This window comes from Periophthalmus magnuspinnatus, chromosome 12 (genome assembly GCF_009829125.3).
Source record: "Periophthalmus magnuspinnatus isolate fPerMag1 chromosome 12, fPerMag1.2.pri, whole genome shotgun sequence".
In the NCBI taxonomy this organism is placed as follows: Eukaryota; Metazoa; Chordata; class Actinopteri; order Gobiiformes; family Gobiidae; genus Periophthalmus; species Periophthalmus magnuspinnatus.
Window position 1 is genome coordinate 10,898,443 of NC_047137.1, and position 26,952 is coordinate 10,925,394.

Genomic DNA, 26,952 nt, shown 5'->3' on the forward strand with positions numbered 1-26,952 from the left:
ATTATTGTTATTATTGTTATTATTATTATTGTTATTATTATTATTATTATTATTATTATTATTATTATTATTATTATATTGTATTTATTTATTTATTTTTACAACTAACTACAATCAGAACTGAACCTGGGTTGCTACATATAAGTTTTTCTCATTCTCACATGTATATGGACAGGCCTCATGTGAAGCGCAGAACCTCTAGAATTCACTCACTGAGCTGAAGAGGCTGCACTAGCACTGATTCATGACTAGCTGCAGGTGCTGGGGTTTGGGTAGTGACGATTCAGATAGGAGAGTTGTGATAGGTCTGAACTAACAGGATTTCAGCATTGAAACTGGCAACCCAAATGAGAGAATCAGTCAAATTATATCATAAATAAATGGGATATGTGTCTAATGTTTTATAATTAAGAATAAATCTGCATTAGAATTGTCATCAGTAAAATATATATTTGGTGTGATTATGATCTCGTATGTGGTAGTAGGTTATGTTTATTTAAGTCTTATGTGCAGTTCCTTTAATATGCAGATAAAAAAAAAAAAGTACTAATACAATGAGTTCTGTGGGTCTAGTCAATAATAGAAATGATCAGGTTCACCATTTATGAATTTGCATTTTGGTTATTCTCATATTCTGCCCTGTTCTCAGATTAGGACATTATTGCAGTCAAGAATGAAAAGCTGCAATGAGTACATTCGTGATTATAGTCATTGGACAGACTGTTGGCGTGGAATGGCTTTTTCACTCAGCCACGGGGCAGCTGTGGCTACAATTGTATAATCACAGAGAGTGGTATATTTGTGCACATCTGTGTGTTCATAAATTATTATTATTATTATTATTATTATTATTATTATTATTATTATTATCATTATCATTATCATTATCATTATCATTATCATTAGTATTAGTATTAGTATTAGTATTAGTATTAGTATTAGTATTAGTATTAGTATTAGTATTAGTATTAGTATTAGTATTAGTATTAGCATTAGCATTAGCATTAGCATTAGCATTAGCATTAGCATTATTGTTGTTGTTGACGTCAAACAAATAAACTATTCAAATGTTTGCAGAATTTCAAACACAATATAATAATCTCACGTACTTCTCAGACTTGGTAAAGTTGTAAAGTAACACTGTGTATTTGCTGCAGGGGTATTTTCTACCAGGGCTACTACTGCTCTCGCTGTGGGACAGGAGCTCACAAAGAGTGTCTGGAGATCATCACTATCTGTAAAATCAGTGAGTATGAGGCCCGCTAGCGTCATGACACAGACAAAATTATGTTAACCCGATGAATAATGATGTCACCTTTTTCCCTTTAAATATTTAATGTTAATCTGAAGCAAATGATTTAGTTTTTGAGATAACTTAGTATGTATCTACGTATATAATATCATGTTCATTTAGCATAATATATTGAGATAAAAAGAGTGACATACTGTATTTATATGTGTTGAACGGCATTCTGGGGCGACAGTAGCTCAGTTGGTAGAGCGTTTGTCCACTGATCTGAAGGTTGGCGGTGCGAATCCAGCTCCCACGGGTGAATGCTGTCATTGTGTCTTTGGGCAAGACACTTAACCCACCTTGCCCCTAGTGTCTGCATACACTGGTGTATGAATGTGTGTGTGAAAGGGTGAGTGGTTCTCTTAAAGTTAAGCGCTTTGAGTGCCTTGAAGGTGGAAAAGTGCTATACAAAAATGTGACAATTTACCATTTTTTATTAATTCTACTATTATTATTATTATTATTATTATTATTATTATTATTATTATTACTAGTAGTAGTAGATGACAATGACATGTTGATCCCGTATTTTTGTAGTTTTGTAGCACTAAAACAAAATAAATATGCATTTTCATCCCTGTTCTTGTGTTTTGTTATTCTCTTGCAGATCCTCATGACTTGGTGAGTAAAACTAATTCAACTTCAGTTTTCCCAAAACAATTTGGTGAATTGATGTCCTTGAGTGTGATAATTGTACATTTGTGTTCTTTTATTTCCCCTTATCCAGGAGCCTGGGATGGCATCAGGTAAGAGCAATTATGTCCCTAAGGTTATGATTTAGTCCTGGTTTAATCCTGGTTTAGTCCTGGTTTTGTCCTGATTTAGTCCTGATTTAGTCCTGTCTTAATCCTGGTTTAGTCCTGGTCTAGTTCTGGTTTCATCCTCATTATGTACTGGAGAAGAGCTGGTTTTAGTCCTTCTTTAACCCTGGCTAATGAGGATTTTGTCTTGGATTAGTCCTGGTTTAAGTTTGGTTTAGACCTGGTTCAGTCCTTGATTAGTCTGTTTGTTTAAACTTGATTTAGTCCTGGTTTAGTCCTTGCTTAGTCCTGATTTAGTCCTGGTTTTGTCTTGGTTTTATCCTTATTTGTACTGGAGAAGAACTGGTTACAGTCTTGAATCCTGGTTTATGAGAATTTTATCGTGGTTTAGACCTTGTTTAGTCCTTGATTAGTCTTGGATTACTCCTTGTTTAGTCCTGGTTTAGTCCTGGTTTAGTCCTGGTTTAGTCCTGGTTTAGTCCTGGTTTTGTCCTTATTATGTACTGGAGAAGAGCTGGGTTTAGTCTTTCTTTAACCTTGACTAATGAGGATTTGGTCTTGGATTAGTCCTGGTTTAAGTTTGGTTTAGACCTGGTTCAGTCCTTGATTAGTCCTGGTTAAGACCTGGTTAAGACCTGGTTTAGTCCTGGTTTAGTCCTGGTTTCATCCTCGTTATGCAGTGGAGAAGAGCTGCTTTTAGTCTTTCTGTACCCCTGGCTAATGAGGGTTCCATCCTTTTTTAGTCCTAGTTTAAATCTGATACAGTCCTGATTTAGTCCTGGACATGAGCTGATTTGAGTCTTTCTTTAACCCTGGCTAGTGTGTCATTCTTGTTCTGCTGCAGGACCTCATTTAATCCTGTTTTAGTTCTGAATCAGCCCTTGCACTGTCACACTGTTGTCAGCTCCAAAGTGAGACATTGTGGTCATATACCGCCATCTAGTGGATACTGTGTGTACATGAGCTTCACCGCCACAACCACTGTATAGAAGAACATATTCAAATAAAAGCACTACCGTTTTGACAAGATGCCTTAAATGAAACTGTGTAACTTTTCTGGTGGAGGGTCATCACCTGCTTATCCCCACAGAGATGTTATTGTTTTGCAGAAAATGTTCCATAGTATGATATTAAACTAATTTCCATGGAGACAATCAGGTGATGCTACAAGATCAAGTTACAGTTCATATACTCTCAGTAACAATACAGATGTTTCAATAAATTTCTGAGCAATAAAACACCCACAGTGAAATAAATGTTGGATAGATTTGTTTTATTTAATGCAGTGGAACATTCCAGGTAAAGCAATAACATCTCCATGGAGACCATTATACTTCATTTAAAGGCCCTGTATAACACTATCTATGTTATAATGTTGTTTCCTCATCAAAAACAGACCTGGAGTTGTGTTTTGTTTCATTCACACATGTTTAACACACAAAGCCTTCATTTTTAAGCTGTGTTCCTCTCTCAAGCTAAAAATGCTCGGGTCCACCTTGTGATGTCACATAGTAATACAGGAAGTGCTCCACTGTGTTTTTAAACTCCATACACCTTCACTAGAATCATTTGGATGATTTCAGCTTTTAGGAATTGCCCATCTCTACTGAACAAAAGGTAAAAGGAGCTGTTAACTTGAAAACTAACACTTCATGACATCACAAAGTGGAACAGAGCATTTTGAGGTTTGGAGATGTAGATAGACTTACTTAACATGTGCGAGTGAAGCAAAACATAACTCTGGGTATGTTTTTGTTAAGGTGACAACATTAAAACTCGGCTTAAAGCTCACAAGAGTCAGTTTTGCGTAATACAAGACCTTTAAAGGTGCAACGTTTTTGGTGAGGGGTCCGCCACATGCTTGTCTCTATGGAGATGGAATGTCCCACAACATGGCATTGCCTCACTCACATTACTTCGCATGTATTCAATGACAGTTTTTTTTTTAATTGCTGAAAACTGATACACATTTTACTCTGAGGGGGCTCTCTTCTCCTCAGATCTTACATGTAACTTCGCTTGTGGTGTCCATATTGTGGTACATTCCTGCTAAAGAAATCACATCTCCTTAAAGACGTGTTATAAAACCTTAAGCGTAAAATTGTTAATGTAATGTTATGAAGTTGAAGATGTGAACTACTTTCTTAATACTTCTATATACTGAACGTGCAGGTCCAAAGATGGTGGCCGTGAGGAACTACCACGGCACTCCGGCTCCACCAGGCAAAGTCCACCTGAGCTTCCAGACAGGAGACTACATCGAGCTGCTCAAGGGGGACCCCGACACGTCCTGGTGGGAGGTGAGAGCCACTCTAGTGGAGGAAAACTGCACTGTTTTAGACATCAGTTTGAATTGAATCTTTCTGTAACTGTAATATGTGTGAAATGCAGTTCAGGATAAAGATGGATAAAGTACTTGAATGAATAAGATATGGAAAGATTGGGCTAGTTTTAAGACTATGGATGTCGAGATTATTAGTTTAATCCCTAATTGCGATCATTGTAAAAATAAAAACAATAGTAATAGTTATAATAATAGTAATATTGATGCAAAAATAAGTCATTTTAATTTGATGTTTACCCAAAAAAGTGAACCTAAATGTAAACTGCGGTATATTTCACATTTATTTCACTGTAAACATCTACTGTACTGTGTAGCACAATTACAATTTAGCACAGACATGTAGGTGGGGATAGGGGGCAGGTGAAAACACATTGTCTGACCAAGCACGACTTGAATGCAGGACAATAGGGCCCAGGAGAAATCGGAAAATTGCTCAAATGTGCATGGATGACATCTAAAACCTCTTCAGGGGATAATGTTATAACATCAATTTTGTATAATACCCCCTCTTTAAATATATAAAACATTGTCCCATCCCCTTTAATCCCATATCCTTCAGCTTCAGTCCACTTATCGTTTCTCTTTAACTGTGTAATAATGAGGATTTCAGAGCTTAAGGCAAGTGTGTGGTCTAATCATACTCATTATGTCTCAAGTGGGGGGGATAATGGTCTGACAAGTGATTTTCAGGTTTGTGACACATCCTGCAGATTTTTTTTGGAAGAAATTGCAGTTTATGATCCAATATTCAGCCTTAGAAATCCACCGATGTTAACTAGTTTAGGTTTAAACCAACTGGATTTCAGTATTGAAATGGGCAACCCAGATGACGGGTGTTCTGATTGACCTTGAGAATGAAACCACCAAACTATTACAAAATCAACTTGAACATCAACAGTTGTTACCACTAAAACCTATATTTGACTTAAACATGTTTGTATAGCACAATTCATACACAAAATAATTCAAAGTGCTTTACAAAATAAGAAGACATTAAAATCACAATACAACAAATCAAACATAAATAATCATCATAAAATTAACATTAAAAGAGAAGAAGAGTGCAAAATAAAAACCTTTCAGTCATAGGCACAGATAAACAGAACAGTTTTAAGCCTGGATTTAAACATTGAAAAAGTAGAGGCCTGTCTCACATCTTCAGGGAGACTGTTATAGGTTTTAAAACTAAAACACTGATTCTCCATATTTAGTCCTGACTCTGGGCACCAGCAGGAGGCCGGTCCCTGAAGTCCTTAGAGTGCGACATGGTTCATATGTCACTAACATGTCAGAGATGTACTTTGGCGCTAGGCCATGGAGAGACTTGTTCACAAGCAGAGCTGCTTTAAAGTCTATTCTCTGAGCCACAGGAGCCAGTGCAGAGACCTGAGCACAGGACGCATGTGTGAAGTACTTCCTGGTTCTAGTCAGGACCCGAGCAGCAGTGTTCTGGATGTACTGCACCTGTCTTAACGCTCGTTTAGAGAGGCCAGTGAGCAGGACGTTACAGTAGTCTAACCTACTGGAGACAAATGCATGGATAAGTCTGTCCATCCCTGGTTCAGACAGTAAATTTGATTTTTGCAGTGTTTTTTTAGATGGTGAAAAGCTGCAGATGTTATTACTTTGATGCGACTGTCAAAGTTAAAGTTTGAGTCCATTATTACTCCTTAATTTTAATTTTAATTAATTCAATCTTTACATTAACTGATATAACTGCTAAATAGATTTTAGTTTTTTTTGTTTTTTTTGTTTTTTTACATAGAAACAGTTTTGAATCTCCAGGGTTGTAAAATGTCTTCTTTTTAAAAAAAGAGAAAAATAAAAATGTCTATCTTACAAATGTATTTTGACATGTCTGCAAATGATGGCCCAATAAAACCAAAAAAAAAAAAAAAAAAAAAAAAAAAAAAAAATCGAAAAAACTAAATTTTCTTCAGCTAAAATACCATTATGTGGAATGCTCCAGGAAAAGCAATAATATTTCCATGGAAACAAGCATATGGGAAATTTGATTCCAGAAAAGTTACATAGTGCTGCACACATTTAAAGTTATACAATAGATAAGATGTTGGCTTTACAAAATAGCGTAAAAACCTTTTGAACTTATTCTGCCCTGCCAACTTTTGCCTCTAAATGCGAGTAAACCGCACTCTCTTTGTAATGGCACTTCCAGTTAATCGGGAATCCCATTCATTCCAATGGAGAATTTGAGCAAAGCCGCTAAAATATGATATAAAGTGGGTTCATTTGTGTAAAACGTTCTATGTTCATGTGCAACAACAAGTCAACACTGCACCGATTCTCTGGGAACCTTTAAAGTGGCGCTGTAGTCCATATAGAACTCATTTCCTATCAAGATCAGCAACCCCATGCAAAATAATACAACCTGAATGACGATAACCGCGCACACGGCAAATTCTGGCATTTGGTGAATACTGAGAAGGAGAAAAACTTGTGTAGGCAAGGCTCAAATTAATGCAAATAATATTAACGAAAAGCCGGGCTCAACTGGGGTCTACATAACCAGAATAAAAAACAAAAACTAATCCCACCAGAGACAAGAACAGATATGTTTTAATACAAGACGGCTAACCCAAAATGAACAAAAGAGGGAGGTACTACACTAAAAGATAAACTAAAACTACAAACTTAGGCAAATGATTATAACTATACAGAAAATAATAACAGTGATTAATAACATAACTTTAAGCAAACTAAATTAGCAAAAATAAACGTAATAGTGTTCCCCCTTAGCCTTGGTTCAGGTGGACTCTGCCGTGTCGTATGTTTTGCACTTTTTATATCAATCTCCCATAAATTAACAGGCACAACGATCAACATTTTTGTCTCTACCGATACCGATCCACCTCGATATCGCCCGTTCTTAATACTTCGCCCATACAAGTTCTATATTTGGCCTTTGGAACATGACAACAATCTTCAAGCCTGCCTGGAGGTTTTTACATGATGTTGTTGGATTCTGAATGCTCTTAACAGCACTGGTTTGGGGCACTGTGACACGGGCCTGAACCACGCAGCTAAAAGCCTGTCTTTTTTCAATCCCGACATCCCATAATAACCCTGCATAAGTAACAGGTGAAAGGCCTACATTACATTAGGAGATTTCTACGCTCGCTCTGACGGTTAAATGGACCTGTTTGAAGTTTTCTATAGTGTCTACATAATGTACATCTCACAATAATTGACTCTGTTGTGCTAATATGCAATAATGCACTTTCCCGGAACTTTTTTTCTATAACGCAGACGAAAAACCCACCTCTTCTCTCTGGCATTCAAGTATCATACGTCGAGCGCGGATTTGTTTCATTCACGCTTGTTACGTTGAGCAATGATGCATTTTTAGGTTACGTCTTTTCAGAAGAGTTGAAAATGTGTCGTTCCACCTTGTGATGTCATTACGTGGTGTTTTTCATCGTTACGGTTAATTACAGCGCTCAAATTGCCAACACTTAGATGCATATAAATGATTTGAACCTAATTTAAACGGCTTTGCTTCAGTTTAACAGTGAATAATAAGAAAAAGGGCATGAAAGGTGATTGTTTTATGCTGCTTGACTAAAAAGGAGAAATGAGTTCAGTGGAATGGTAGAGGGCGCTGTGGTTCTGTTAGATTCATTAACAGGTGTTGTAGTTTTATTTTTTATTTTTTTATTGAGCATTCCACCGTAGTACATGCAATTTCCTACATATTTTTTTCCTAAAACAATAGACTTTTCTTGGAATAAGTACAGAAATAACATAAATATGATGCATTTGTGCTGTGCTTTATGGATTTGTTGGTGTTTTTGGCTTATTTTAAAGGAACTGTATGCAGCCTGTGGTCTCATAGTCTTAAAATAGAAAAAAAAAACCTGACAAACTAATAATAAAGTGTTACTCAAACATGCGCGAATGGAACAAAACACAACTCCAGGTCTGTTTTTGAGGAAGTAACAACATTATAACATGACTTAAAGCTCACAAGAGTCAGTTTTGTGTAATATAGGACCTTTAAATAGAAATTTATAACCACACTGGCAGATACTGTTTACTTATGTTCCCAGAAAAACCCTGAAACATGCCACATCCACGCGCATATACACATTTATCTGCCTCCAAGCCCCTTACATGATCCACAGTTCTAATTATCTCACCATATTTGCACATTGTGTTTTACAGGGGAGGCTGATGCAGACACAGAAGAGTGGATTTTTTCCCAGCTCATGTGTAAAGCCCTGTTTGGACCCTAAGGTACTGTCTGCATATCCCTATAAGCTACAATGCACATACTGTAAATCGTAGGACACGTGCACACTGCAGAGAGCACAGTCTAATCCCCTGACTACTTCTGTACTGTCATTAACCTTTAGTATTTGTGCCAGCCGTTCCAGACCCTATGTCGACCGTCGTCCAGGGAGGGAGACTACTACGGGTATCCCTGGTAAGTTACTTTATACTAATCGAAGTATATTGTTGTTGCTAAGTATTGACGAGAGATGATTTTGTATAGAATTTGTATGTTCGTTATGTTCTAGTCCTGGTTTAGTCCCAGTTTTGATTTGGTGTGCGCAAGTGAGCATATATAACTTTACTTGAGTGTTGCTATGGTTGCTTTATTTGAATCACGGGGGTTACGTTGTAAAAATAACCCACAATAGGCGAAATCCGTGAAGTAGTCAGCTTTATTTTTTTACAGTTATTCTATATATTTTGCAGCTGTAAAACCCCTCACCACACACTTTATACACTTTTCTCAGACAGGCGTTGACATTTTCTCACATTTCTCTCTTGTTTAAACACTCTCAAAGTTCAAACCTTTGTAGGCGCCGTTTCATCGACTTTGTGGGGAAAAAAACTTGCAAATATACAGCACTTCAGAGTCACACTGCGATCCAACATTTAGATAAATTTGGCTAAACGGATTCTGTACTGTTCAGGAGACACGGCACGGAGGAGATTATTTGACAATGGTCTACAGTCCCTTAGCCAATCAGGACGCAGAACACGATGCACATTCATACGCTGTAAAAAAAAAAAGCATACAAAATTACACAAAAAAAAGTCAGCGAAACAGCGAGACCGCGAAAGGTGAACCGCAGTACAGTGAGGGACAACTGTACTGCAATCCCAGCATCCTAATTATTCACCATGATGAGTTTATAAGCTCTTTTCACAATGTTCAGAAGCCAGAGCTAAGGTTTGCTGTCATAACAACAACTAGCATGCTAACAGTGCACTAGCCTTACTTCCTGGTTCATGGATGATAAAAACAGCACATAGCAGTCTCATTTTGACCCTAAGAGCTCCTTTTATAATAACCTTTTACTTTACTTCTTGAAAAAAAAAAAAAAAAAGAAGCAGTACAGCCACTTTAACTAAAAACATAATATACACAGGTTTTACTTAATATTTCAAAGTTTTAAAACAAAGATGATTAAACACTACTTTTAGAACCTGTCGTCGAATTATATAATCCACCTTCTATTCAATGTCTCTGCAACCTTTATTCTCTTTACATCATTCCATAATTAGCATCAATTTGTGCACAATGTGTTCGAGCTAGCATGTTGTGACCCTTTACGCTAAGATTTATTGCCGCCCGAGTGCTTCAAGCTATGTCCTATTTAGCGCGTTATTGTTACCTTGCGTGGTTTTATTTGAAGGTGATCGCGTTCCTTGTTTTGCTGCGTAGGTTCGCCGGGAACATGGAGAGGCAGCAGGCTGACAACCTCCTTAAGTCCCACTGCAGCGGCACCTACCTGATCCGCGAGAGGACAGCGGAGGCAGAGAGATACGCGATTAGCATCAAGTAAGAAAAAGAGCAAAGAAGAGTGTTTGTTTGTTTTGGGTAAATGTTCAGATATGTGTTAAAATCCACCAGAAACTTCTTGACCCCCCTTATATGTTTGTGTGACTATAGTAGTTGTGACATTCTGGATGTTTTCAGTCTGATGTTGGTCATATTAATACAAATACAATTAGTCAAGGTGATGAGAGCGTAGCCATATTGTTATCAAATGTGAATCACCAATAGCTGAGCCAGGATACATCCGCTGCCGGGGGCCCCAGAAACAAATTGAGCTTAGGGCCCCCTGAAAGCTAGGACCGGCCCTGGTTGTAACGTAGAAGAGGCAGCTGCAGGTGTCGGGTTTTAGATAGTGACGATTCAGATCAGAGCGAGCCCTTTTAGGCTTAAACCAACTGGATTTTGTCATTGAAATTGGTAACTTGGCCATCATGTTCTGTGTTTTTGTAATACAAATAAATCAAAGTTACAATTGTCACGACTAAAAGTTATATTTTATTGGGACCTTTTAATCTTGTATCTGGGCACACAAGATAGGTCATGTATATAAAAGTTTAGCTCTGATTAATGCTTGGGTGCAACCGCTGAGTGAGTATTCATATCAAGGAGAACAGTCCCAGTATTTAACCAACTAGTTTCTTTCATTTTTGGTTTATAAGCACATCTCTCTCTTTCAACATCATGCACAAAAACTGTTAAGACTCTCCCAAACTGCCTTTTAAATGAGGATACTGAATGACCACGTTGACAGTTCAATACCTCCTAACATGAGCGTACTGGTGTTGTGTCACTGAGCAAGGCTTTTTTGCCTAGTTATAAGGTATGTGAGTAAGAGTATAGAGCCAGACTTTAACTGTAATTCAGCTTCAGGTAAATAGAGGGAGATAAACATCATCATTCAGTGTGGAGACTCCCTAAGGACAGCGTCTCAGAGGAAACAGCAGGCAAGCTGTGCCTAATTACAGCTCGACAAACCTTAGATTATGTATTTATTTATATGATTAGTCATTTAATTAACCGTAACATGCAAATAATCACAAATCAGTGTGCTCAAACAAACCTGGAAGTGCTCCTTTTCTTATCGTAAATGCATATGCCGTATTCATGCTTTTTTCATTCAGATTTCCTTAAAGTAACAGTAAAGATTCCACAGAAATAGAAAATTAAAACCATACTTCGGAACATTCTCCATGGAAATAGATATGTTTTATATAATACTTTGGAATAACATAGCTAAAGCAACATTTCCATGGAAACTAATGGTGACCCTACTCCAAGGCAAATAAGGTTTTTGGAGATGCAAGCCCGCTCACAGTTAGTATTTTTTCTTTTTTTTTTTTTTTTCTTTCAGTGCAATAAAACATCCATAGTGAAAAAACATGCTATGCTTTTATTTTATTTTAACTTATTTTAATTTAACTTATTTAAATTTTTAATTTTATTTGTATTTTTATTTAATTTTTTATATTTTTATTTATTTATTTTTATTATTTTTTGTATTTTTTATTTTATTTTTTTTATGTTTTTATTTTTTTATGGCAAAGTTAAAGACTGTGGCTTTAATGCATTCTTCTCCAGATCTTGAGGAGTACCTATCTGGAGGGTTAGTTGCTACAACCCAACCATAATTGTGTACAACTTTTTTCCCCACTTTTTTTTCCCAGGTTCAATGATGAAGTCAAACACATTAAGGTGATCGAAAAGGACAGTTGGATCCACATCACAGAGGCCAAGAAGTTTGAGAGTTTATTGGTAAGGACTATTCCAAAAACAATATTACCGCCTGAACTGATCTCCCTTTATAAAAACACACTAAACAGTACACCGATGTCATCTCCCATTGGGCTCTGCAGTTTTCTAACGCTTTTATTAAGTTGTTTTAGATAAATACTGCAAATTAAAATGTGCAAATGATGAACATGATCCACAGGTGTCATAGATTATAACTAGATGCCACACATAAGCACAATATGTCTGCTTTAAGACTATGATAGCGTGATTTTTATTTGAATAATTTAATATCATGTCATTTGTGGAGCATACATGTCACTTCCTATATCAATATTTTTATTTTGCGTGTGAGATATTTGCAAATAATCTGTTGGTCTATGTCAAGAGCGTGATTTAGGCGACATTAGTGAAATTGCCACATTTGCTTCTACATCGACGCCCTCCTCAGATAATGGCCCAAGTCGTTACGTGTCACATGTGCCGAAGAAAACGTGGCCGAAGTCCTGTTTATAAGTGTCACAGGGCCATGTTCAGAAAATAATAATGATAATAACACAACTCAAGACAAAATGTAAACGAAAGAAACAGGTAAACAAGAAGATGCAGTTATTTGAAGATAGTTTTGAACAAGTGAGTTTTAAGGACTGTTTGAAGATGGTGAGTGTGGATGAGGCTCTGATGTGTTTGGGCAGGGAGTTCCAAAAGGTGGGGGCAGCGGAGAAAGCCCTGTCCCACCCGGGTTTTGTGTTTAGTCCTGATGGGAGAAGATAGGACGTTGGTATCAGCTGATAGGACGATGTGTGTGTGGTGGTGGAGCTCAGAGTGACACATGTGGGACAGGTCGTAGAGGGACACGTACACAATGGTGAGGAGCTTGAATTGGATGGAGATCTCTGAGGACGGGGTGATGTGGCGAGGGCGAGGGGGCGGGCAGCAGAGGTCTGAATGTACTGGAGTCTATTGAGGAGTTTGGAAGGTGAACCGTTAAAGCAGGTTATTGCAGTTTTCAAGGCGGGAGGTGACAAAAGGGCGGACGAGGGCTTCAGCAGACTGCGGGGTGGAGATGGATGGGCGGAGGAGAGCGATCTGCCGGAGGTGGTAGAAGAAAGCAAAGTCATATTTTTATGGCTTTGTGTTTAACAATTGACTGACGTAAGTGTTAGTATAGCATTTCCCATCTATTTGTGTGCTAAAAATCCTCCTGTAACACTTATGTATACCATATTTTCCAGACTATAACTCACACTTTTTTTAATAGTTTGGCCAGAGGTGTGACTTATACTCCAATGTGATATATATGTGTGTTATTTCTTCATTATTATGCTTTTTTTTTTTTGGCTGGTGCAACTTATACTCAAGAAATATGGTATTTATTTATTTATTTATTGTAATTAATGTATTTAATCTATCTCGTCAGGAACTAGTGGAGTACTACCAAGCCCACTCGCTAAAGGAGAGCTTCAAACTGCTGGACACGACGCTGAGGTACCCCTACAAGTCCAGAGAGAGGTCGCTCACCAGGGGGAGCACTCGGTCACCAGGTAATGACCATAGACGTGCTGCTTTTCAAATGGCACCACTCAATTGTATATAAATATAACAAATACTGGGGTTAGTGTGTGTGTATGTGTAAAAGCTGAAGGTTGTGTAGTTTGCTAGCATTAGTTCTGGTTGGCGCTAGTTTCATTTGGGGATAGAGAAGTACCTTCACTTTAAATGTGCGCATCAGTGTTTTTATGAAAATGAAGTTAAAAATAAAAGCCAGGTATTGAAAAAGTACTAAAAAAAATACCGATAATGGAAAAATATAGGTGCTGAAAAAAAGTACAGGTACTGAAAACATACTGGTAATGAAAAAAGTACACATGCTGAAAAAAGTACAAGTAATGAAAAAAGTACAGATACTGAAAGAAGTAAAAATAATAAAAAACATACAAGTAATGAAAAAAGTACAAATACTGAAAAAAGTACAGGTACTGAAAACATACTGGTAATGAAAAAAGTATACATGCAGAAAAAAGTACAGGTAATGAAAAAAGTACTGGTACTGAAGACATACCAATATTGAAAAACGTACAAGTACTGAAAACACACAGATACTGAAAAAAGTACATATGCTGAAAAAGTATAGCTACTGAAAAAAGTGCAGGCACTGAAAAAAGTACAAGTAATGAAAAAAGTACAGGTACTGAAAGAAGTAAAAATAATGAAAAAGTTACAAGTAATGCAAAAAGTACAAGTACTGAAAAAAATACACGTACTGAAAACATACTGGTAATGAAAAAAGTATACATGCAGAAAAAAGTACAGGTAATGAAAAAGTACAGGTACTGAAAGAAGTACAGATGATGAAAAATGTACAGATACTGAAAAAAAGCACTGTTCAAGTATTGAAAGTATGTTTTAAGAAGTGAAACTGTCCTTATCGTCCATATGATCAGATTAATTCACATCATTTCTTGGACCACAGTACTCTGACCTGAGTGCATTTTTGCTCAGCACTTGTATTTAGCCCTTCCTGCACTCACTAAAACTGATAACTAGGCTTTGCAGTTTGCACATTCCAACTTGACGGTTTTATTTCACCTAAACGTAAAACTCCGTTTGCTTTTTTGCTTCTCTTCTTTGACCCAACAGTATTTACTCTGCTTGTGTAATCTCTTGTTCTTGGCCTGCTGCACGTCTGCCCTGCCCGCTGCTTTACCGCGCCTTTGTTTTCTTCTTCTGTTGTTTCCGTTGTATGCCGCTCGCCAGCCGCCACCTGCGCCTCCTACAACTTCTCCTTCCTCAGCCCGCAAGGCCTCAACTTCTCCTCTTCTCCGACCGCTGCCCCCTTCTGGTCAGGTACTGCAGCCCTTTTATGCTATGCTTTTGTTTGCCTGTGTTTTAATCTATCTCTCCATCTGTCTGTCCATCTATGTCAGTATTTGTTTGTTGGCATTTTAACCGTGTTACGCTATTGTCCCCTATTGTCCCCTCATCAAATACATACCTGGAGTTGTGTTTTTCTTCATTTATGTTTGCTCCTTTCATCAGAAGTCACTCAGAACTTTTCCTGTGCACGTTTTAAGTCCATAAACCATCACCGGACTCATTCTGTTCACATCAAACATATGGCTCTATTAGAGTAGCATTCACAGGGAAAAGGGGCTTTATTTGTTTATTTGTTTCCTTTCTAATTGTTCATTCTCATTGCTGACAGCAGAGGGAGCTCCAGCACCTAATTCTTAACTGGAAAGGGGGTGAATTTTATTAAGTTCCAAAAAAGCAGACATTATTTCAAGTTAGAAAATGTGAAGTTAGAACATTTGAAACTTATCCCAAGGTGACCAAAAGCAGGTTTAAAGGGAATTAAATGCATAATATGTGCTCTTTAAAACAGAACTGACCAGGTGTAACCTTTTGAACAACCTTTTGAACATCTGAAAATCAATATTTGACTTCATAACTCACTAAGTAATTCACTTGAAAGAACAGTATGTAGCCAGTGCTTTCAATTTAAAAATGTACTACAATAATAATTGAACCTGGGTCGCTGGTGCCTTAATCTGAGGACACATGCAAGTTTTTCTCATTCTTATTATCAAATTTGCATATACCAGGCATGCCCAAAGTGTGGCCCGGGGGCAAAATGTGGCCCTTAGACCCATTTTTCGTGGCCGTCAAGCTTCCAGATGAATTGGCCCATGTTACCTTAAACAGTACTTTTTACTGTTTTTTTACTCAAATATTTAATGTATCCCTTTGAGGATGTAATCATGAATAAAGGTCTAGTGGTTCAGTCTAAGTTGTAATAATATCGCAGATTTGAAGTATTCACTGTATCGGTGACCAGTCTAGGGCCCTCAATCGGCCCTCAGCTTTGTCTGTGTTTTTATATGTGGCCCTTAATGAAAAAAGTTTGGACACGCTTGACATATACATATAACCATAACTCATACTACCATGCAATTACTTATTACATCTTATAGCAACTTCATTCTAGAAAACAAAGTGCGCAAATTGAAGTTAATGTAAGTGGAAGGATAAAACAAGACATGAAAAACAAAATCATATCGTCCACGGTTGCAAAAGTTGGCAGTTTGAGTGCCGCTCTTGACATAAACATCTCTGGGTGAGCGGTTAAAGCCACTGACTCACAGGTTGGCATTGCGATTCCAGGTCCAACAGATGAACGCTGCTGTCGTTGTGTCCTTTGGCAAGACACTTAACCCACCTCGCCCTCACTGTCTGCGTACATAAGTGTATGAATGTGTGTGTGAATGGGTGAGCGGTTCCTTTATGTAATCCGCTTGAAGGTGGAAAATCGCGATATAAAAATGTGACCGTGACCATTGACCATCTAAAGGAGCGGTGCAAGGAGAACAAATCAGCATAAAGCTTTTGTAAACCAAACTTTTTACTCAAGTAAGAGTACAGTTACTTCAAACTAAATATTACTTGAATAGGAGTAAATGTACAGTGTCCGAAAACTACATGTACAATTTGTTAAAAAAGTTACACAGGTAAACGTGACTTGTAACTACTTGTGCTCAACTTCGCCGAGTCTCCCCGCTTCTCCTCCTGTCGCTCCTTCCTGCTTCCCTCTTCCTGTAATTTCCAAATCGGCTTGTGTGATTGCAACCTCATTACGTTTTTACATAAACCGCTGAGTAAGTTCCAATTACCAGAACATTTCCTAGGAAGATATTCACTCATTAAATCAAGAAAAAAAGTAATTTTCTCTGCACCGCATGAAACGCTCTGTCCTTTTCCCATCATTTGTCGGCCATTCTCTGACTGTACAACACGATTCATTATTTCCATTGTCTCCAAGTCTAAGATTCGCCTGAAAGCTGGACGTTAACGTGCATATGACGGGCTTTTCTAATTATTACTTGGTTTGGTGGGATATGATGAATATTTATGATAGTTTTTCATCGTTCAAGTGGCAGTTTCAGACGTAAAGTACAAAAATAACGGAAGTAGTGCTGAGTTCTGAAATGGAGAACAGTACCGAAAGTTCCATCCAAAGTACTAGGACAGTTTATACACAAGGGAGGCAATTTTTCTGGCAGATTAAACCATCGTTTAACAAAATAAATGTGTTGTCATCTCTGTCATAATTAGTCATAATTATTGAGCAATTTTTTGTCAACATTACGGTTGCTAGGTAACAGGAAGTGAAATGATAAAAATGTTTGAAAGAGAGTGAATTATGCAAAATCGACTTTTCTGGAGCTTGCTACCCTGTTATGATGTTTAACTTTCATCAAAAACATGGCGAGGTTTTATATGTCATCCATGCATGTTTCAATACGTTTTAAAAATAACCCGCAATAGGCGAAATCCGTGAAGTAGTCAGCTTTATTTTTTACAATTATTCTGTATGTTTTGCAGCTGTAAAACCCTCACCACACACTTTATACACTTTTCTCAGAGAGGTATTAACATTTTCTCACATTTCTCTCTCGTTTAAACTCTCTCAAAGCTCAAACCTTCGTAGGCGCCTTTGTCGGTGCAGAACGTTTCATCGACATTGTGGGTTTTGTCGGGGAGAAAACTTGGGACAACTGTAATGCAGCGATCTCTCCTGGGCCCTATTCAAACCCTCCCTATAGTTAGCAGTATTCTGTCACCCATGCTCCTGCACAGAAATTTTCAACAATACACTATAACTTCACAAACCTGATACGATGTGCAGTAGTTTCATTAGCGGGATGCGCACCGATTGTGTTATGATAGCGCTCTGAAGGAGGAGTGACTTAGTACGGGGAGCAAAGTGAGGAGAGACTCAAAGCATCACTAAGGAAACTCAAACTTATTACACATTTTTATACATTGTTTTCAAATATGGCATTTTCAATACAATAAAAGGCAACACGGTGATCTAAAAATATTACGCGTTAGCTGTTAATACCCAATAGAAGTGTAAAATCTTAAATATAGTTAGTGGAATGAGTTGTCTAACCTGTCATATGCTGTCAAACTGATCTTGTTTTCTTGTGTTGTGTCCAATTGCAGTGTTTACTCCCAGGGTGGTGAGCACGGCGGTTGCCAGATATAACTTTGCGGCCCGGGACATGAGGGAGCTGTCCCTGAGAGAAGGAGACGTGGTAAAGATCTACAGCAAGATCGGAGGAGACCAGGGCTGGTGGAAGGGGGAGGCCAACGGACGGGTAAGAACACAACCACACACTTTACAATAGAATACATATTGGGTTTGGATTGCTTTAGATCACATGTGTCAAACTCAGGGCCCGAGAGCCAAATGTGGCCCTCTACATCATTTTATGTGGCCCTCGATGGCGTAAATTAAAAGGTATGATGGTCTTAAAATGTCTGTGTAGACCCTCAGTCAGATTTGTCCAGTTGACAGATTTAACTTCATTGTTTGCTATGGTCTTAAAATCTCAATTTATTAGGAGACACAGTTACACAGCCGTGTTTTTACATCTATGCAAATGTATATGCAATATTTGTAACTTGAATAAGTAATAAATACAGAAACAGTTAATTAACAAGTTATAAAATTAGTTTGATTTATTTTACATTTGGCCCTTTGAGAGCAGCCATTTTGTTGATGTGGCCCTCGGTGAAAATGTGTTTGACACTCTGCTTTAGATTGTGATTTAAAAAAAAATATATATAAGATTCACATTGTGTGCACATTGTAAACCACATTAAAAGAGCTACATCAGATTTTTATTGTCTTAAAAATATGAAAAACAGAACTAAATTTGCAGTGGTCCGAAGTTATTCCTCACTCATTTTATGCATTTGAGCTTCTTAGTTATTCCCCATGATGAGTTTATAAGCTTTTTTTCACAGCTCTCATGTACAGAGCGGAGTTTTACCATCGTGGCAACTAGCATCCTAACGCGCACTCCGATTATCAGACCATAACTTGCTTTCTGATTAGGTGCAGACGGTACACAGCTGATTTATTTTAATCTCCAGAGCTGCTTGTACAATGTGTCTGTACAGGGACAAGACATATTACAGGGACTTTAACAAAATAAATAACAACTTTAAAAATGACAACTATACTTTCTAAATTTACAGCTGACATCTCACAGTCTATTCTTTTTCTGTGTCAGCACTTCGGGAGTGTTGTTCGTTGTCAGATCAAATGCGAGCTCTGGCCCGCTGTGCTTTGATTCACTAATAATAATCTCAATGTCAAGGCTGGATTCACAATAGAAATAAATGCCACACGTCACATCAGACTGACTATATCACTGAACGAGACTGAAATAAAACATCTTGTGCTGTCATTCTCGGTTTGGTTTGAAAAGGCAGCGTTTTTGGACATTATTTTGTTAAGTTTAGAGGTTCCGTGGTGAGATTGAGACTGATATTAAAGCCAGTATTTGTGGTTTGCAGCTGTGGAGTTATTGTCGCCTATGTAATTGTGAGAAGCAAAAAAACAAACAAAAAAAAACACAAGTAAATGGTAAATAGTCACATAGCGCTTTTCCACCTTCAAGGCGCTCCAAACACTTTACATTAAGGAGCCACTTACCCACTCACACACTCATTCATAGCTGGAATCGCACTGTCAACCTGTGAGTTAGTGGATCTGACCATAGGACATGGCTCCAAAAATTAAGGTCCTTGTCCCTGTGTGCATTTGGCAAACTGCAATCTGGCTTTTTATGTTTCTGGCAAACCATGTCAGTACAGTCCTCGTTTCACTGTGGATAATGACACACTCTTACCAGCTCCAGCAGCATCTTCACAAGGTCTTTTTCTTTTTTGTTCTTGGGTTGATATGCACATTTTGGACCAAAGCACGGTCATCTCTTGGACACAGAACCCGTCTCCTTCCTGAGCGGTGTCTTGGCTGGATATTCCCATGGTGTTTATTGTGTATAATCCATCTAGAAATTGCAGCCAAGGATGAACCAAATTTGTCCATAATTTTCTTCCTGATATCTTGGCTGATTTCTTTTGATTTTCCCATAATGTTACACAAAGAAGCAGTGTGTTTCATATGTGTCTTCAAATACATCCACATGTGAGCCTGTAATTAACTCAAATGTTGTCAATAATCCTTTTGAGAAGCTTCCAAAGACATGACATCAACATCTGGGTTTTCCCAAATGGTTTAAATGCATAGTAATCTTACTGCATGTAAACTTCTGACTTTGAAGAAAGTGATGAAAAACTGTCTAAAAAAATATCCTTCTCTCATTATTCTGGCATTTAGCAAATAGAAATAATTTTGGTAATTCTAACTGACCTAAAACAGGAAAAGTTTAGTCTAATTGTATGTCACACAGTAAAAAAAAAAAAAAGTATTTGTCTGTTTATATACTCTATGTAAACTTCTGGTTTCAACTGTATATATACATTGACATAGTTAACGCTGTAGCCGCCGCATTCCAAACAGGAAGTGATCTTGGGCGCACTTCTGGTTCCATTGACTCTGGCTCCAATTCACTTTACATACACATCACTTAGTCCACGTCTTTATACAGTCTGTGGGTGGAAAAGAGCATTTTGAGCTGTAGAGATGTAGACAGCTCAGCAACAAAGAGTTCCTCAAACACGTGTGAATGAAACAAAACACAAGTGATGAGGCAACAACATTCTAACAAGGCTTAAAGTTTACAGGAGTCAGTTTTGCGTAATATAGGATATTTAACAAGATTTTGATGGATCGTACAGAAGGATTTGTTGATTTATAATTCTAAGCTTGAATTTTTAAATTTCAACTACAAAAAAAGTGCCTTATTTTATTTAATTTTTAATTTTTAATTTTTAATTTTTAATTTTATTTTATTGATTTTATTTTATTATTTTTTATTTTTTTATCTAGTTTAAATACTAAATAAGATATCTGAAATCCCCCTGTATTTCTTTGTCACGCTATTTAAATCTGACTCTGTGCATTTTTCATATTCATTGTCAGTATGTGCTTACCAGGTCTGTAGTTATATCCCCAATGCACTTCCAAAAACTCACTGCTTGGTCTTATTCTACACAGTGCCCTTTCAGTCCAAATGAGTATTGTTGCTGTTACTTTGCGTATTTCACAAGTATCACTGTTGCCTAGAAACTGACCGCTGCTTTACGCTGTCCCTCCTCCCGTCTCTGTCTGGCATGTTAAGTTGAGATATACATAGTTAGATGCCAGTCATCATCATACTAACTTCTTAACATGTGTACATTCGGCATAACCAGTCTACAACGTGATGGCTGTTTAGTTCTCTGTGTACTGTAGCTTGTTGCCTTAGTAACAAAAGAAGTCATAATAATAATACATATTTCAAACAGGTCCTCACTCTGCACGTATGGTAAAACGATTTAAAAAAGCGATCACTCAAACAGCAAATGATTTTCCTGGAATATTCCACAGTGGCATTTAAAGTGCATTTGACAGATTCGTATATTTTTCTAAATATGATTTGGTGGGATAGTACCTGTGGTCAGTATTTATTATGAGTCAAGTGGCAGTTTGTGGGGAAAAAAGCTTAAAAGAAAAGTACAAAAATACACCAAGTGAGTCCTAAAACCATGGACTGTGTGTATAAATGACATAGATAACCCGCCAGCCGCTAAGTTCCAAATAGGAAGTGATAATGGGCGCACTTCCGGCTCCACCGACGCCATTTTCCTTTATCGATCTGGTCTGCTGCTTTGATTGACAGTGTTGAAGGGGTGTTACCTGGAACAGCCTCCAGATTGGTTCTTTGGTTGCTATGATACCTGCGGTCCAAATTCGCCGCTATAACTGCTACCCTCGAATCCTTCTACCTATGTCATGTCAACACGAATGAATGAAAAAATACCATGACAATTTATGAACAAGGAAGGCATTTTTCTGTCGGTTTAAACCCCCAATTAACTAATAAAAGTGTTGTTATTTATTAGCTACTGGGTAACTCAGCCCTTGTTAACATTATGGTTGCTAGGTAACAGAACTGCGTCTGTGTATGTCACATCTGCTGCCCATGGTAAAATAATGTAATGTTTACGATGTTTGAGTGAAATGAGTAGTCACGTCTGTATGCTCTTTATCAGCACATAAAAGGTGAATTTATGGTGTGTTCTTTTTTCTTCAAGAGCCCATATTGTGCTGTTTTCTGATCTATGTTATGTTCTGATCACAAACAGACCTGGAGTTGTGAGGCTGAGTTCTTCTCTCAAACAGAAAACACTCTGTTCCACCTTGTGATGTCATGTGGTAATACAGGAAGTGCTCCACTGTGTTTTTAAACTCCACACACCTTCACTAGAATCATTTGGATGATTTGAGCTGTGGAATTTCCGATTTCTACTGAGCTTAAGGTAAAAGTGTAGCTGTTAAATTGAAAACTACAACTTCATGACATCACAAGGTGAAACAGAGCATTTTGAACTTTGGAGATGTAGACAGACTAATAATAAAGAGTTACTCAGATGTGAGAATGAAACAAAACACAACTCCAGCTATGTTTTTGAGGAGGTAATCACATTCTAACATGGCTTAAAACTCACAAGAGTCAATTTTTCATCTCTTTTTTTTAAACAAAGAAGTGTCCTCCACATTTTATTTAAAAAACTAGAGATACTATTTGACAGGTTGCTGGGGGCTGTTGTGCACAAAGCCTAGTTAGCAGCTTTAGCCCTTGTTTACATTACAAAACTAAAAAAAAAAGTAAATATAACAATGCTATGTTTTAGTGAAATTAGTAGTCTAACCTGTTGTACACACTTTAAGTTATATGGCTTTCATTCATTAAATCACTAGTGTTCTTATGCAAAACAGCAGGGTCGCCTCTCCACAGATCTGACCAGCTTGTCTACGAGGATGAGATCAATAAATTAATGCCATATTGCTGAACATTCCGATACATAGTGCTCATTTAATGCAGAAAATAGAACCTTTTTGTTACTGTCAGAATTCTCTTTTGTGTGTGATACTTTGGTGTGTGGTGCTTTGTGATTTTAAAACAGTCTGGCAGTGTTTGATGGAGCGAAATTAGTCCATTTAGACCACAAAAAATGTCACTTTGAATTTGTATTTTTGTTGGTTTGACGCTGTTTAGGATAGATTAGTGTTGAAAAGAATGTTTTATAAATATCAATTCCAACCAGGAACTACACCAAAGCAAATGACAAAAACTCCAAACCGCCAGGATGCATTTCTGTCTCACAAATCAGACAGTAATTACCAACTCCACTGGAGGGATTTTGCAATTTTAGTTTGAAATTTTCAAACGAAAATTCAAATGGAAACTGCAGCAACTTTTGGCCCTCGGGAGAGACTCGATTCCTGCTTTTCAAATGGAATACTAGTACTTGTAACAATCACAGGAGTGCTCAATCATGTGTACTTTTACTTCAATAACTACACAAGCCTGGCAGTTTGTTTTTTTTGTTTGTTGGATTGGCTATTTGGGTACCACGATGCAAAATTGCAAAAAACTCTTTTTGGAGTGCCTTTTTTCCAGAGGTGGGTAATACTCAGTTACATATACTTGAATAACTTAAACAATTTGTACTTTTCAGAGTACTTTTCTAGCGGCATACTCTCACTCCTACTTGTGTGATATTTTTTTATTGGAGTAACAGTACTCTAACTTGAGTAAAAGTTTTGGATCCTCTTCCCACTGTGAGTAAGTCTACAAGTGACAAAAGCTTTATGTCGACAGTACGATTTGAGCATTTGTTTTTTGCAGCGCTCCTTCAGATATGATTTAGTTTGCCTCATTTTTTTGTGTCTATCCTTTGAAAATAGCCAGTTTCATAATTTATTGTTTCGTCCTTCACAATACATCACTTCAAATTATAAATCAGATGTCACGTCTCAGCGGTTACTCTTGACATTTCTTCTTTTCTTCTTGAGTTTCTTTTGTGCACAACTACTTTGTACTTCTACTTGAGTAATATTATTTTGAAACAATTTTTGGCTACTTTACCCACCCCTGCCTATTTCTATTCTCTTGCTGTTCGTGAACTGTGTGTTGTAACAATGGAATTTCGCCATTGTTGGACAAATAAAAGCTCTCTCCTCTTACCTCAGTATGTAGTTTTGTACTTGTTCTGATATAGATCAAGACCATTCTAAAACTTCAGGAACAGTCCAGTTTTGTCCCATTTAGGTTCTCCGATTTCTACAAAGGCTCTAGTATCGATATTTGCTCTTCAATTATGAACGCAATCCTGCATTTTTACCATAATAGTTCTATAAATGACCTTACTTTCTAAATTCATCCACAATATAATATCTGTTCTTTTCTCACTTGTGCATTATACATTGTCAGATAGACGTCTTCATGCACGAAAGTATACGTCACCATGTTAGAGTACACTTATTTAAAACTACTATACACTGCAGTTATCCCCTCTGACCGTTGCCCACCATCTGCCCCACAGCAACAGAACGTTTGAGCCACTGTCATTGCTCTAAAAATACAACAAAAAAAAAACATTTGAGCAAGTATTGATGCAGTAAATTTCAACCATGAATAGGACAAAAAATGACCTTTTTCTGAATAGCAGGTAGCAGGCTTGAAGACTGAATAGAACTGGAACTTGAGGTATTGGACAGATACCTTTTTTCTGAATAGTTTTAAAAAATGATCGTATCAAGTAGCAAGTTTTTGTGTTGTTTTGGTGTTGGGAGTTTGACATTTTTGTATCATGACAGCGCGGATGACAGTAGCTCAATTGGTCAAGTATTTGTCCACTAATCCGAAGGTTGGCGGTTCGAATCCCGCTCTCGACGTAAACATCGTTGGTCGTTGAATACTGTTGTTGTGTCCTTGGGCAAGACACTTAACCCACCTCGCTCCCAGTGCCTGCGTAGACTGGTGAATGAATGTGTTTTGAGTGACTTGAAGGTGGAAAAGCGCTATAAAAAAAAATCTGACCGTTTACCATTTACTCTTTAGTTTGCAGTATTTGCTAATTTGCTAACATCTTGTCATGTGCGGTGTCTTTCAGATCGGCTGGTTCCCCTCGACTTACGTGGACGAAGAGGGCGCACAGTAACCAACTCCACTTCAGGAACTATCTATCTACTGTTCTACTCAGAGGAAATCACTCCACTCCGGGAAAACCCAATGGAAAACCCAATGGAAAACCCAATGGAAAAACCCAATTGATGTTGCTTTTGCTGGATACTGTTTTTCAGTGACTGTCCCTCTTCTCTCTCTCTCTTCTTATGCATCTGCGTCGCTCTTGTTTTTGTTCAAGATCTCCTGTCTTATTTCCTGCAGGAGAAGTGTGGCTAATTTCGCCGCACACAATTTGGATAGCTTTACTTTGAAAAGGCTCCGTTTCGTTGCTATGGTGAAATAATTGTACAGTATAGATAATTTATTGAATAGAGTTTATTATCATGATTATTGTGAGGATTTTAGCCGCGGTCCAAAACATGTTCCGAAAAACAAAAACCTGCTTTTCTGATTTGTTGTCAAGAGATTTTTTGCCTTAGTTGTCATGGTGATGCCTTGTGGGGGCGGACACCGGATGTTCTGATTGGACTCTTGTATGCATGTGCCCACACACAAACACAGACACACACACGTATACACACACACAAACACACACACTGACCAATGGACAGTACGGTGCCTTCGAGAACTGGTCGTCTCTCCAAACCTCAACATCAGCAGTGAACAAGAGCGTCCTACAAATGCTGGAAATACACAGTTTAATGGACCAAGGGATATTAAAAGTGAAGCTATCATGCAAAAGGAGTTAAAGAGACACTATGTAACTTTTCTGGAGGGGGCCTGACACCTTCTTGTCTCCATGGAGATGTTATTTTTACAGTATGGCGCTCTCACTTTCAGCTAAGCCCACATCACCATACATCTAACCCGTAATTTGGCCCATCTGTCTCCATGGAGATTAATAATGTAATGGAAAGTTCAAGGCAAAATGATTAAAAAAAAATCCAGGTGGTAACTCTATCCAGAAAAAGTTACATATTACGTCTTTACAAATAAATTGTTTTGTCCCTGAAGGTAATTTTGCACTTCTCTAGATCAAGGTTCATGGTGAGGACTACTTAGCACGAGGATTGGTCTGCCGTGAATGTTTTAGAACGATGGAGGAAACCGGAGCACCTGACCACCCAAACACAGGTAGAACATGCAAACTTAGCTAATAAAGACTTCATTTGGCCTGGGTATTGAGCTTACCTTAACTTATTGGTGTAAAAACAGTGTTACTCGCTTGACTACTATGCGCCGAAAATGGAAGATTCTCAGAAATAACATGACTGGACGCCAACGTGAATGTACAGTCTTTGTTTTGTTCATGTGCAGAGTTCATTAACATACTGCTAGGAATAAGTATTAATAAAACAAACAGCGTGGGGGTACGTCTTGTTAGTTATTCCTGTTAAATTGTCGATGGAGGTCGACATTACATACGCCAGTCAAACGTTTGGACACATCTCATTCAGTGTAGTTTTTCTTTGTTAACTACTTTCTGCGTTTTATATATATACATGAAGCAACATATATGGAATTATGTAGCAAAGAAAAAAGGGAAATAACCCAACAACATTCTTAAAATACATTAAATTTCTCTTTGCTTTGTCGACGGAACTGCAAACTCACGGTCTTCTCTCGATGAGCTTCTGAAGTTTCCTGAAATGGCATTTTTTGACCCTGACAAGGCACAGCTGTGAAGTAAAAACCAAGTGTCCAAAGCAGTGATGAAAGCCAAAGGTGGCTATTTTAAAACATCTAAAACAAGTTATTTTGAGTTTATTTTTAGTTTGATACATCCCATTTGTGTCCATTCATAGTTTTGATGCTTTCAGTGAGAATCTACAATATAAATGATCATGAAAATAAAGACTAAACATAGATACAAAAGTGTGTCCAAATGTTTGACTGGTAGTGACAAGACAGTTAAAGATCACTTACTGTCGAGTATATCTTCTGTCAACAGTGTAACACTCAAAAATAACCTACACAAAGGGTGGTCAGTTCTCTTAGCTACGACACTGCCAATGGCACATACTCGACAAGATCATTTTATCCGATGACTGCAATATAATAGGGTGACCAGACTTTCAAAGTTC

General features: G+C 37.6%; 1 protein-coding gene across 3 annotated transcripts in view; it reads left to right on the top strand.

Annotated features, from left to right (window-relative positions):
- vav2 (vav 2 guanine nucleotide exchange factor) overlaps nucleotides 1-26,952 on the top strand; it is a 354,595-nt gene extending 327,643 nt beyond the window's left edge. Inside the window, exons 18-29 of one of the 3 annotated variants that reach the window (XM_055225679.1) lie at nucleotides 1,158-1,246; nucleotides 1,902-1,915; nucleotides 2,022-2,040; nucleotides 4,228-4,355; nucleotides 8,582-8,653; nucleotides 8,785-8,843; nucleotides 10,095-10,211; nucleotides 11,873-11,960; nucleotides 13,357-13,480; nucleotides 14,694-14,783; nucleotides 17,943-18,097; nucleotides 24,855-26,952. In XM_055225679.1, coding sequence (XP_055081654.1) covers nucleotides 1,158-1,246; nucleotides 1,902-1,915; nucleotides 2,022-2,040; nucleotides 4,228-4,355; nucleotides 8,582-8,653; nucleotides 8,785-8,843; nucleotides 10,095-10,211; nucleotides 11,873-11,960; nucleotides 13,357-13,480; nucleotides 14,694-14,783; nucleotides 17,943-18,097; nucleotides 24,855-24,902 — 1,003 coding nt within the window. In that variant the 3' untranslated portion in view covers nucleotides 24,903-26,952. Of the gene's footprint in view, nucleotides 1-1,157; nucleotides 1,247-1,901; nucleotides 1,916-2,021; nucleotides 2,041-4,227; nucleotides 4,356-8,581; nucleotides 8,654-8,772; nucleotides 8,844-10,094; nucleotides 10,212-11,872; nucleotides 11,961-13,356; nucleotides 13,481-14,693; nucleotides 14,784-17,942; nucleotides 18,098-24,854 lie in introns of all 3 variants that reach the window. The other 2 variants (XM_033976209.2, XM_055225680.1) reach the window with 2 other exon arrangements.